The sequence below is a fragment of the Xiphophorus hellerii genome, chromosome 12, assembly GCF_003331165.1.
Source record: "Xiphophorus hellerii strain 12219 chromosome 12, Xiphophorus_hellerii-4.1, whole genome shotgun sequence".
Lineage (NCBI taxonomy): Eukaryota > Metazoa > Chordata > Actinopteri > Cyprinodontiformes > Poeciliidae > Xiphophorus > Xiphophorus hellerii.
In genome coordinates, this window is record NC_045683.1 from 8302484 (window position 1) to 8317232 (window position 14749).

General features: G+C 35.8%; 1 protein-coding gene across 21 annotated transcripts in view; it reads right to left on the reverse strand.

Moving 5' to 3' along the window:
- kcnt1b (potassium sodium-activated channel subfamily T member 1b) overlaps positions 1–14749 on the reverse strand; it is a 94117-nt gene that overhangs the window by 62830 nt on the left and 16538 nt on the right. For 2 of the 21 annotated variants that reach the window (XM_032578019.1, XM_032578017.1), the window contains exon 1: positions 6989–7513. The exons of the other annotated variants lie outside the window; for them this stretch is intronic. In XM_032578019.1, coding sequence (XP_032433910.1) covers positions 6989–7134 — 146 coding nt within the window. In that variant the 5' untranslated portion in view covers positions 7135–7513. Of the gene's footprint in view, positions 1–6988; positions 7514–14749 lie in introns of those variants that run through there. 21 annotated transcript variants of the gene reach the window in all.

Genomic DNA, 14749 nt, shown 5'->3' on the forward strand with positions numbered 1-14749 from the left:
TGCCTTCACAATGTAAACAGCCTTAGAAGAAAATGAATCATTTATCATAATGTATGTGAAAATGTTTTACAATTGTCTAAGTAATATATGGTTGAATAACTGATGTCAACATGAAGTATGGAGGAAAACAAAAAGAATCCTTAAAGATTATAATAATTCTAAAAATAATTTGTTTTATCACAACATAACAAAATAAAATCTCTATATAACCTAGTAAATAATGTAAAAAAGATATATTTGAAAAATATATTCTTATTGTTAAACTGACACTTAAAACAAATTCCTACTTTGAAAGGATGTGAAAAGATCCTTTCAAACATGCAGAGATGAGCCTGCATGTTTACTTAAGTATGCAGTGTTGGAATATTTACTCTTTCATATGTTTCTGGCCCTTCTTCTGTCTGGATTTAATCGTCTGGCAACCAATGAGACAAAAATAAAGCAATCAGAAAGTGATTGCTCACCTATATCTGGGATATTACATAGCAACAAAAGCATTAGCTCCTTGTTTCTGCTTCAACTGACCATTTGTGGCTATTTGTCAGCACTTTGATGTGCAATAAAGCTATTAAGAGCTTAGCTAGTTCAGCTGTAAAGAGAACAGCTGAACCTATAAGCTCTGTTAGCGTTCAGCAACTATGATCAACATACAAAAAGAGCTTAAAACTGAAATATACTGAAGAAACCAACATATGTAAAGAAAGTGTTACATGCTGTAGCACAAAAAATTGTCATTCTTACTATAATTAAGATAATATAGTAAAAGAGGTGAAATGATCCTTACCTCCTTCTATGAAATTTTAAATGGCACCTATGAGCTGCACCCCTGAGGACCAGCATTTTCATAGCGTGCCTTGAATTGCTTTTACTGAGAACCGCCTTAAGGGCTGAGACACTGAGAGTGGGAGGACCTCACACATGTATCTCCACATCATCTCCAAGCAAGAATTGATTTGTGGTTCTTGCTTTGTTGAAAGCTTTCTAAAAACTACATTTCCCAGACTGCACTAGAGAGAACGGCAGAGGCATTTAAAATTATTTACTTAAAATATGAAGTAAGTTCAGCCACAGAAAGTAATATCCTTTGACAATGGGAGTAGTGATTATGTTGTTTCAGCCTGTGATAAGTGTCATTACAATTTAGTTTTACTCTATGAAGTGGCTGCAACATTTTATGCTCCTGTAAACATTTAAGGAGCATTAACTGATTTAAACATTGTCTCTCTTTGCTCACTGATTCATACATCTACTACGGGGACTTTGAATGCATGCATGCTTCCTCTCAGTCTCTGCATATGTTGGACTCAGTCTATCATGACACTGAGATTTATAGTCCATTCAGTAAGCTCTTAATCACCACTGTTTTTATATAGGGTGGGCTAGTCGCCCACGTCTATCAGAATAAATTACTGGCACGTCCTGTTATTCACTTCACTCCTAGAAACTTCTAGGTCACTTTCCCTGAGTGTCTGAAAAGAAGAGCAGACAAGGTTTTTCAATATGCTGCGACATCTACCTCAAATCAGAATATCTTAAATCTTCATAAAATACTGGGTTTTTAATGGGGTTGGTAATGAGTATATTTGATTGTAAATGCTTTTTAAGAGTGATGCTCTGTTTTACTGTTTGCTTTTGTATTTGATTATTGAGTGTAAAATTGTTTTGGTGTTGCTGTCTTGGCCAAACCACTCATGATAGGGCTCTTCCTGACCATTTTATTTATTTATTTAGAACAGACAAAAACTAAAAACAAGAAAAAAAAATAGAACAGATCATCATTCCCATTAATGTGCAATTTTACATTATTTATTCAAAAAGGAGCAGGTAGAATATACAAGATCTTATGTTTTCCTGCTCCTCTCATATTCACCAACCTACAAACATTTAAATCTCCAAACACTAGATATGCTCTTATTGAATGTCACTTAAACCTCACATTTCCATCCTTAAATATACAATTATTTATACATTAATATCAACAGTAGTATTTTTGGTCTTTGAGACACCCATCCTATAAGCTCCTTTTAAAACTGTTTTTTAAGTTGGTTTATGTTTGTACTTTGTTTAAGCTCATCATCTAATCAATTCTATAAATCTACTCCACACACTGATATACAAAAACTCTTTATTGGCTTTTCAAATACATTGTTTTTTAAAATGTCTTTCTCCTCTTAAATTACAACGCCCCAGATAAAAACATTTTTCGTATATTGTGTGGAAGTTGATGGTTTAATTTGAGTATATTTTAATCTTTTAAAAGTATGCAATTTTGAACCATAAGGTTTCTCTAAGTCCTTTTAATGAGATACCAGAGTTTTTCTGTAGCTGTAGAGAACTAAGGTCTCCATCTCCAGTCCTTGAGGGTCAATTGTCCTGCAGTGTTTGAATGCATCCCTGCTCAAACACACCTGAATCAAATGGCTGCATCACTTCCTCAGCAGTAACTTCTCTTGATAATGATGCATTCATTTGATTCACGTGTTTTCAACAGGAATGTATCAAAAAGGGGCAGGACGGTGACTTTTTATGACAGGAGTTGGAGTCCAATGTCATAGAATATAGTGCTCTGAAAAAAGCTACTACACCATTTCCAAGCTTAAAAGGAGAAAAAAACAGACAAGTCCTTGTTTAGAAACTGAAAGAGATCCACCCATCCGTCTTTTTAAGGTAACATTATTTTAAAACGACAGTTGGCTGAATACAAGAGGCCTGTTTGCTGAGCAGCCAACTGCAGTCTTTCTTCAGCAGCTGATGATAATTGATTAATGAGCTAACACCATGGCTTTGACACCAAATGTTACTCTACAACAAAGGAGAAATGAAAATGGTGCAACATTTAGTTCAATAAACACATTTACTTCAGTGCAGCTAGTAAATTTAGCCACAGTTTATTTGGTTTGTTAAATGTTTGAAAATCAAAATAAATGTTATTAACTTTGTTATAAGTTTCTATTTTCTTTAAATATTGTTTCTTTCTTGTTTTAAATATTAGCAACATTTCAATTTTAATATTTTTATTTTAAATTTACTTTTACTTAATGTTATTATTTTATGGGAATCCAACACTGGTTCATAAATAATTAATTTTTCAACCTAAAATTACTTTACTGACATAAAGCATGTGACACGTGTGTCACAGACATGGATAATAGCATCCATATATTGCTAAAAATATATGGTATAATATATCATATAATATACATATCAGACATATATAGTATGTATAATGCTTTACATATATGCCTGAAAACATTTTTTGTTTTTAAAGCTCTGACCTTAAAAGAGACATTATTCTGAATGTTTATAGAACAATTATGACAGATGGCATGCAGTTTACTGCAATTAAATCCCTCCATTGAGTTTGGGGTGTTCAAATCAAATTAAGCTAATTATGGCATGAAAGCTGAGAGCTATAAATAAACATGAAGATAACCGAGGAAGACCCGACCTGTCCTTGCTCTAAAAAATGAGTAACACTGAACAGTATTTTACGAAACAAGCAAGCAGTGAATTTAGAAAGGACATGAACCAGTAATTAGTTGAACATTTCTGATTCTTTTTAAATTGTGAACAAATGAAAAAATGGTGTTGGGGTGATGATAAAACTAAATAAAAACAGCACAAAGAAAATACAACAAAGATTCAGCGGTCTCATTTGTTTTACATCCTACAAGCTGGAGTATTTCATTCCTCTTATCCCTCCACTACCTGACATCTGTTTGTGGCTTACATAAAAACACATTTTCTTCCAGTTTTGCAGACAGACGAAGATGCATTACCTGAGGCGACTTGTCCTTGCAATTTTAGAATAAAGTCTAGTTAATTTTTCACTCTTAAACACATCTAAAAACAAGTACCCCAAGGATAAATGTTTGAAAGCTCAATAGAATGGGATAATAAAAAGGTTTGAAAAAGACTGGAGGGATCATGGGACTAGAAAAAGATTAAGGTCAGTTTAAGTATCCAAAAGAATTAAAATTAGTTAATGAGTGTCTTCAAAAATGTTGTCTTTGAGCTCTACTTAATAAAGTAGCGTTTTGTTGTAAATTGGGGTTTAAAAATGTTTAATAGATTAAAATGTACCCATTATACCGACAATTTTAACTTTAAACCTAAAACTATTAGTACCAAAAGGCAAATACTGAGACAAAAAAAACAGCAGCAAGTGCTTATAGAGCATGTTAGCAACTCAGACATAGTACATATTACACATAAAAATCTCATTATAAATAAATTACAAAGTGCTCATCTGCATCAGCTCCATTTGACGGGTCAATTGTATAACATTGTTGAACTGTGGACCACAGACAAGAAGTCCAAGGGTTGCACTATCGACATCCATGTTAGGGCTGGTAATTATCTATGTCAGGAAAATAGATAATTGTCTGTCACTAAATAACATTTTATTAATTACCTGTCCTCTAAGTCAATTTTTCTCAACGCCTAATCAAATTTAACAAAAAGCGTTAGACTGCAGCTGTACTCAGATTGTTTGTAGGTAAATATATAAATTTCTCCCATCAACCACGTTTTGTATTACTTTGAGGGTAAAAGTGTAAAGAAGGACTGCGTTTGTGATCCAAAGTGAGACTTTCAGCTGCTTCCATTCACTATGTGTAACACAAGCAATGCACAGCTCACAAATATAAAGTATTCTGGCTACACGGTTGCTCCTACCGACCTGCATTGAGTTGGGGACATGAGTTTGTTAACAAATGCCCAAACGTGATTGTTTGGAGGCAGGAAAGATTAACACTGATACAGTTTATAGAGAGCACAAGCCAAATTGTCTGATATGTGGCAGAGAGGCTGTATAGCATCAAATAGGAGCTGTAAATACAAATCACACAGGTGTAACTAGGAATGAGTTGTAAAACAGTGGATTTGATTTTTAGGTAAAGATAATGTGATTGTGAACTTATTATTTATGAGCAGTTGGCTGCATGTTAGCCAGTTAGTTTGGGACATGGATATACTGCCGTCTGTAACCATCAAAACGAATAAGGCTCAATAATATCCAAAGGTAAAACATGAAAAAATGTATCTGACATGACTTACTATGCATGGCTTTTAAAAAGATTAGTCTGTTGTTGCTTAGCTAAAGTTTTACAGGGTTCCACAATGTTGTAAATCATGCAGATAAAAGTTTTCTATTGCTTATAATGTGATTGATTTCTTTAAGGACTGCACTTCCAACGTTTCTCCAGCCATCTGAACACAAATCCCACACTGATCATATGGTTGAAATCTGGTTTCCTGGGCAACCAGCCAGATGATACATTAGGTTTTACAGCCCGAGCCATTCAAAGATATTGTATATTAGATTAGAATACATACAGATTTATGTATGGGCAATAATACTCAGTTTCTGGGTTTACTAAGAGTCAATCTGATCTGCTTGACTGCTGGTGGAATCACTGGTTTTCAGAAAATAGATTTTGATCAGAAACAGATAATCACTTATCACTACAATCACCTCCATCACAGCAGCAACACCAAATCTCATTTTCACTCATGTAATCCTTGCAAATCATTTTTGGGGTTTTTGAAATAGCTTATACTACCCATCCTCTAGCAATTTCATCTGTTATATATCTCTCTGCTTTCCTTTCCAAGTTCATTACCACCACTTCTATCAACATCGTCATCACAACAAGGGATACTGGTATTTAAGCTGTTGATAATTTTTTCTTAAATTGACATTACTGTCCTTTATCCAACTGTTTCCCGTTTAAAATGTAGAAAGAGAAACCTGGAAATTTGCCAGCTTAAGAGTCAAACTCTGACCCAAAGTGTTCATTTTATGTTCACCTGAATGTGCAGAACATTAGACAGTTGTGCCAATTCTCCTAACAAACTGTGACACCCATCCAGCCTGCCATCAACAATGAAAGGTTTAAACAAGTGACATTTGCCCCAGGGGGTAACATGGAAATGGCATTTTCATTCAATTCCCTAGAGAGCTCTGTCTTCAGCTGACTAGAAAATATTTCTGCTCACCACAAGCATCAAGGACAAATCAACTTTTGGGTGAAAAATGGATGAGTAAGCATTTAGAGAAGCTACTTTTTTAGAGAATTATTCAAAGAAATAATAGCATCACAATTCTCACTGAAACTATTCAATAAAACAAGATATGCATGTGTAAATATGGATGCATCTCCAGCATTTGTGCAGAGCAGCTTTATGCAACATTGCCAACATTGCAAAATCCTTCAGTTTTCAGCTTCAGCAGCCTGACGATAACAGAGACAATATAAAGCATGAATCTCTGTCGCTCTGTGTGACAAAGGATAAAAAGTCCATCGGCTGTGACACAGTGAGCCAGCCCACATGTACCACATCCAATTTGTTTACCAAATCACAGGAGAGCACAGACTGATTCTCTGGATTCTACACATGTTAAAATAAAACATGCTAGTAGAGTATGTTAAACATCAAGACTTAGACGATCTCTTGTGATTTGCATTTTTATTTCAACACCCATTCTGAATGTAGTTCATTACAATGTGTCCAAAAAACTGTTTAAAAAAGTGTTAATTAAGCAGTGTTCTGGTATATATTTGACCCAAAAAGAGAATCTCAATTCATAAAATTGTGATAGGAATGCAGCATCCACTGAATTATGTAAGCGCTATACTGCAGCCATTAAATCACAGTGATGCTGTGAAGAAAATGACTGGCAGGTGTTTGCAAAAATAAAGATCTGGACTTTAAGGCTGATGTAGAAGTTGCCCAAGATGTAATAATCTACGAGGTATATCAATTAGAAACGGAGCGTTACGCTTCGACACATTCTAATAGATTCCTATGGGAAATACAGATTTACGCATGGAAAGCGTCAGTAGTAATGCAGCGTAACTTTCAGTCATGCATAATTACGAAATAAGTTGTAATACTTGAGGCGCTATGCGCACTCAGCGTCGAGTTATTTCGGGGTTGCTGCATTCAGAAACATGCCGCTGCGGTTTGGATATGCGGCTGCTACCTTTGGCCGACATCGCTCCCAAAAGAGCCCGTGCTCCGGAGAGGGTTGGAGGGATTGACCCAGGTGGGCTCGGGGGGTGTCTGCACGTCGGTCTTGACGTCTGGGTCGATCTCCGATGGCGAGGGTGTCAGTTTAGCGCCTGCCATGCTTGCCAAGCGATACTTCCAGCAGTGCGATTCCTCCTCCTGGTGTCAGAACAGGCTCGGTTCAGGCGCCGACCCTGCCGAGGAAAAACTGCATCCCGGTCTCACTGACGGCGCACGGAGACGGAGGGGGGACGTCTCCCTCCCTGCCGCATCACAGAGTCCTCCGATGCACTGAGGGGGGAATTAGCAAGACTCCTGGTTGTGTTGTGAAGTCTTCCTCCATTCCTGATGGAGATGAGAGCGCCCTGTGCAGCTCACATTCACACGTCGTCACGATACAACGTCAAGCGCTCAACCAACCCGACGGGCTTTTCCACGGGTTACATAACCAATTGTAAAGTTAATGATCGCGTTTTTCTTCTTATACGATCAAGAAGCTATTCATTTTCTTAATGTCCTGAAAACGGCATCATATGCAATTGTTCTTTTAGAATATACGAAATAATAAACGCCAAGAAAACAATGCAGCCTTCTGTTTGAATCCAATTCACAGTTCAGTCAGGAGTAATGAGAACCAGCATCTACAAATGAGCAGGTGGCCCAGGTAAACACTCCACGGCATGGTCCTGCTGGTTTGCATAGAAACACAGATCACCCGGTGTGCAAACACCATCATACAATTGCAATGCCTGTAGATTATTAATACAGCAGCAAACTTTTCAGTGTTTGATCTCTATTTATTTATGAAACAGCAAGCAAAGCAAATGCAGCATATGCCACTCCTATATAATTTAAATGTAATCACATTTGATTTAAACTTTAACATATGATGCAGTAATGCTTTTAAATAAACAGTAATAGGGCAACTTTTAAAATCAAATCTATCTATCTATCTATCTATCTATCTATCTATCTATCTATCTATCTATCTATCTATCTATCTATCTATCTATCTATCTATCTATCTATCTATATATATATATATATATATATATATATATATATATATATATATATATATATACATACAACCAGAGTATCTGTGGGATGTGCAGCAAACAACCTGCAACATGCAGAAGCTGCTTGATGCTAATAAAGCAAGCAACATTCAGAGGAATGTTTCTGATACCTGCTTCTTCAGTACAAGAATATCTTTTTGTAAAACTTCATTCTTTTATGTTGAAAAACAAATTTTTGATTTTCAAGTTTGGAAAAGCAAGTTTAGTAAACAAAGTTTTCCAACTAACGGTTCACAAATGATTTGAACATTTATGATGCATATCTAAACTGGTTTCATTACGCATCCATTTACTTATTCCTTTATATTCTATCAAATCAATCTATCTCTGAATCTCTTAAAGTGCCATTTTATTGTTAAATCGCTACATTTTGTTGAGGTTCTATTATGAAATGTACAGGTGCACAGAAGATATTCTTTGAGCCTTTGTTCACGTAAAATGGGTGCGGTGATGCCTATTGGTACACATGAGAGACAAACAACTGTCTTACTAAAGAGTAACTGATCTAATTTTCCTCACTGCAGCTGTAATAAGAGCAAAGAGCCGAGTAAAATTAAGTGTTCTGTTGTTTTTGAGGTCAACAGTGCGCTGATCTTATCAATCAGAAAAAGAAAAAAATACAATACAGACTCTGCTTAAGTTGATTTGCTCTTCAGTTGACATGATTTGTGTTTGAACAGTTGAATAAACAGAAAATAAATAAAACATTCAAGCCTGGATTTGAGGAAATGCAAACAATTCACATGTGTGGCATAATACAACTGACAGTGTTAACTAACCACCACTAATAACAATGTTTGATAAATCTAAAAAACAAAAAAGCCAACTGATAGTTCCCTAAATCTCTTTTAACACATACAATTTTTTATATTGCCCATTTCTATTCTCGATTTGTCTGCCGTACTAATGACCTAGAGTTTGCTAGATGATGTTTTCTTCCTCGTAATGTTTGTTCCTAATAATGTTGCATCTTCTGCACAGGCACCACTTCCACAACTAATGCATTTAGGAAGCACATGGCACACAGTATGTTCCATATCCTATGATATTTTGAGTTTTGCCTCCAGGAAACACATTGCCCATCTGGTTATGTTGGGATGCAGGAGATGGGAGTGTGATTATTTAATCCCCAATTGGATGTGGGAGTCTGGAAGATGTACCGACTGATGCAAACAAATGTGAGATCTCTTCTATCTATGAGCCGTTTATTATCTTTGAAAAAGATTGGTGTTTAATTTACATCATTATGTTTCCTGGACTGAAATGACTTTAGTTTAGTAGATTTTCTCTTACAACTCCAGGTTTTATGACAGTATTAATGCCCATTTATTATACTGCATATAGAGAGCTGCCCCAGCATCTATTCATGAAAGTCAACGTATCATGCAGAACAACATTTAGCATTTCCCACTGGTTTTCTGACCTTCAATTTCAACAAGGCTAAATTGGGTTTGGTGTCATTCCTGGGTCATTATTCTCATTTCAGAGGTAGGTTTGCTGCCACTATCTTGTTTTTCTCTTGTTCACTTCAGTTTATGCAGGGATTCCTTGAAATATTCTCCACTGCACTTCTGTTTTCAGGAGGATTTTTTTTTTGTTCAAACACAAAACAAAACTTGTTCCATGACCAACTCAGTCTCAAGAAATGTTTTTTACACATCCCAAATCCTATACATCTCTGTGGGCTGAGCTGAGAAGAAGAGAAAGTCTATGAGATTAACCAATGAGCTTCCTTCTCATCCTGCACTGGATTATAAAAAGTTAAAGTAAATGACCATGCTGCCCTGTGGCCCCAACAGGTTTGTACAAAGTATTCACAACATATGTGCCAATTCTGGTGTTATTATAAAAAGATTGAAATAAAGATCCTCTGAAATTAAAGGTTGGGTTTTAGTCAAATGACTTCAATAAAAAGTTGAATTTTTAAAGTACAGATGTTCTCTCTGGGATTAATAGCATCAAACCTTTGAGGGTTAAGCTAACAATTTAAAATTAACAAGAGAGAACACCAGTGTTAAATAATGAAAATGTTTGATCTAAGAAAGTTAATCAGAAACAAAAATGAGAAAACACTTGAGCACAGAGACACTGTGTGGCTAAGGGAAGAACTACAGACGGTGTGTTGCTGATCTCATAACAGAGCGAGAGAGAGAAAAATTAAAGCCACCGTTTGCTTCATGTGTTGTACAGCTAATGACAGATGGCAGTATAGCTCTAGGTTTTGTTTTCTGTGAGGTTGCATTCATGCACAACGCTTGGATCAGCTCCTCAAACCTGTTCTCCCTTTCCAGGCGTAGCAAGAATTTACACGATAATTTACAAATTGAACACTAATGAAGCAGAATGAGAAAAAAAAAGAACAGATTGAACGTCGATACGAGGGAAGGTTAATGCAGCATGATAAATCAAATACGCCGTCTCATGCTCACACTTCATATTAATACACATTATGTCAGCCCCAAGGTAAATCCTGATGCAGGGATATGGCAGATATTGACATGAAGCAGCAAGACATATTAGCTAAAAATTGGCCACAGCTAAGGGGGGGGAAAAAATCATCTTCAAAATGCCTGGAGTAGCTTCATGAATTCTGCAAGATCATAACTATCTTCTGACATGATGGCACAAAAAAAATGGAGACACAGAAGTTTGTGAGAGCTATGATGTCTCAGAGCTGCCAAAGATCTGACATTATGAAGTATACTATGAAGTACAAAATACTGAGAATGACTGATTTAAATCAACTATAGTTGCTTTAAATAAATAGTTATACAATATAAATACATGGGAAAAATATCTTGTTTTTGGCTCAAACCGGGGAGAATTCTTTTGCTCATTAAGATGGTTGAAGATGATCGATTAGCTCGTGATCCCATCAGTGTTCAACAGTCACTGGGCACGCCTTAGCTCCCGCTTTACTGCATAAGGGCAATGAGAGCTGCGGTAATGCTTCCTCTGTCAAAACATATTAGGGCGGTGAGCTGGTGCTGCTGTGGGCGAGCTGTCTGCCTGAGCACAGTGTTGCACAGAGAGGAGGAAGAAGTCTAGCCAATGACACTGGCAGTCTTACACATATACACACTTCCAAGCTACACAGGCAGTTATTTTTTTCCCCTGCTGCTTCGTGGCCTGTGGCTCATTTGTGCAAAAAGGCTAAACTAGCCATTTGTTTGCTGCAACCTTGCATAATCTTTAAGAAATGACAGGAAGTGGGAATGTTCACTTTTGTTAGACGAGTGTGCTACAGACAGTGACTGCTTCAAATTTAAAAGAAAAATCTGTCTTTTTTGCAAAATGTCTCTGAGTGCTTTAGATCCTTTTGTTGAACCTTTGTTATGCCCTTTTACGCCCCTTGCATGAAGCAGAACTCTCTTTGTGAGTCCATATATATAAAAATATAGAAATGTATACATTTCTTGTAGATTCTAGATTTCTTTGAATCTTAATATTGTTCCCAAAAATAATGACCTAGCTTGTTTTTTTTGTTCTTGTTTTTTTCCCCCCTAAATCATTTTTTGGCAAAAAAAAGAGGTAGATTTTTTTCTTCTTTGGCAAAATCTAAGGCCGTTACTTTACAGAGGGTGAAGATATGCAATTTTTAAAAATAACTTTGCACTATTTTTTCTTATTCTGTAACACATAAGGTGTGAGGTTTAAACATTATATTTAAATAAAAAATTAAATATATATGTAAAAAAGGCAAAGTCAGTCAAATTCCCATTTTATACTATTTCATCATGAAATAATAAAAAGTCCCTAACTCATACCTATTTGCATTGCATATTTTATGAACCGATGCACAGCTTATTTTGTATTGTATTATGGAATTTAATCTTTTATTTATTTTTTAAAATTGTGTTCTACATCAGGTATTTCTTGGATTTCACTTTGGGTTACAGTTGTGTTTGGAAAATGTTATATAAATAAAGTTGACTTGTACCAAATTAAAGATAAATCACACCTGAGACAATCATCTGTGATACGGCGCCATCTATTGAGAACGTTTCAAATATTTTCTAACAAACACAAACCAAATCTTTTAGCCTAACACACTTCCCTCTTTTATTTCAATGGCTCGTATATATCAGGACACACTGGGCTGACATAGTAAAAGTGTCTTTTTAAAAAAAAAAAGACATTTCTAGAAAATGGCAAATTCATAAGGAATCTTAGAAAAGATAAATCCAAAGATCGCTTCAGAAGATTTCTTTATGTAGGAAAGATCTAAAGTTTATGTATACCTAACTATGAACATGCAATCAAATAATGATTTGATTAAATGAAAGAATCTTTGACACCAAAACCATCTCTATCCCAGCGTTCCTCAGCCTGGATCTACTTCTGATTGTAGCATTATGAAACACTTCCCTCAGAGTTTCACTGGTTGCTTATGAAGCTGTCTATCGAGCCACTTACTTAGCAGCATTTTAGTGCAATTAAAAATTACATCTCTTTCCATTTCTGTTTTCTTTTAATTAACCTATCTGCCTAACACACATTAACCTGCAGGAACAGGACAAGCAACACTGAGCTGAAACAACTAACGCTTAATAATTAGATACAGCAGATATCTCCCACAGTATTTGCTGAGTATTTAGCACAGCAAAAATATCTATAAACAAATACAGTCAACTAAGAAATTAATCATGGCTCTGACTGGTTGTTTCTGACTGGGAGCAATGTATTTCTGCAGATGGCAGTAGGACCACAGGCAGGAAGCAGAGAAGCTCAATTTAAAAATAAAAAAAAAATCACCTACTGCAGCTTTAAGAATCAGCTGAGCATCTGGTGAGGAATTTAACACTATAATAATCAAATACTCAAATATTTCCCACCAAATTAATTCTGTCATGCTGTCAGTTTTAGGCAGGAGATTTGAATCAATTTTGTAGCAATGGTGCTTATAGTTTTGAAACAGTGCTGGTCGGAATTCATGTTGATAGAAAGTGAATTCAAAGGAAATATCTTGAGTAACATATTTGGTGAGTGCAATATAAGCACTAACATATCTGACATTTCCTTTTTAATGTGTTTACTTTGAATCATACTTGGGAACAGAATTGTGCTAGTGTGTATTTTTTAATTCAGAACGTTAGATACACTTAAGAAATAAAAGGAATTTTCTCAAATTGCACAATGTGATGACTCCCAAACCCTATTTCCTGTTTTGAATTAAATGCAACTTACAGAAGCCTGCATGAGTCCAACCAAAGAATGTCAGGCTTAAAAGTGACCAGAATTTTAAATAGTGAGGACAAGAATTGCATTAAAAAGATTACGGAAAAAATGCTGCAGTTATTAAACTTCGACTGTGTTTATATAGAAGATAAAAAATACATCCGACAACTGACAGGCAGCCGAGTCGTGAGTTTAAAAGGCTGCTACTGGGCGTTTTTCTAAACTAATGCTGCAAATCCATAATCAGCAAAGCAGAATGTGACAGTGATTATGACACATTTCCCTAATTGCTTTGGACAATAAAAAAATGAAAAGCAGGCAACTGAGGACAGATTGATTGAAAACTACTTTAAAAAGCTAGAAAGAAAAGACAGTTGTAACTGACTTTAATTCTATGTTGTATGTTATACAAGAGGAAAATATTTTGGATTAATAAAGCCATTTCTTAGAGCTAGTATATCCATGGGTGAAAGCTGTACAAACCGCCACAATACCAAATTCCTCTCCAATGATCTGCCTCCATCATTACCGCCATTTAAGTCCTGACAAAATCACCTCCACTGATCTTAATTACACTGGCAAGACAAAGCAGAGGAGTTAAATGTTAAATGCATCAGAGAATTCCAGTCAAGGTGTTGTAATGGTCCAGAACATGAGCTAATTCTATGGGGTACATAAATACAGATTTTTCTCTCTTTTCAGAGCCTGTCCCCTGATGATTCTACTTTTAATTAACCTTCCCATGTGTGTTATTCTCCTGGGAAGTGCCCCGAGCCACTGAAATGTTCACACAATCCCACATGTAGACGACTAAAAGCCCCTTGGGAGACATAAATCAGAACAGAAAGTGCTAAAAAATTATATTTTCACAACTTGAGTATGTCTGTAACAAAATTCCTTCGGCCACTGTTAAGCAGATTGTTTATGTTCCCAACAGCAGACTCAAGAAAACACCCTTACACAATACAAAGCATAATCTAAAAAACATTATGTGGACATATTTGGGTTTTCTGTGCCACTGCAGTAACAACAATAACCCTTGCACTAACAACATGTTTAAGACACAGCCATTAGGCTGCTGATGAGAACAAGTCTGGAGGACTTTCAGTGTCGCCCACCCACTCTGTGCTGATGGTGATGACTAATACCACCTATGGTCTGAACTGCAAGCTCTAGTAGCTCCACAGAAACAGAAAAGTAGGCAGAAACAACAGCCACTTTAAAAAGCAGAAAATCTTTCTGATGACATTACTAAATTGGATTCTAATATGAGTAGATCTTATGGGTTATAAACAAATTATCAAAAGAATGATCTAGAATAAAAAAACAAACAAACTCTGTTTTATCTATTTGGACTTTATTTTTAAATGTAAGGATAAACTGTAAGAAATCAGGTGCTCAGTTATCACAAAACATATTATTTATTTAGAACTTTCAGTAGCTATTCTATCTGCTCCCCTGTTTCCTTCCTTTCTCTT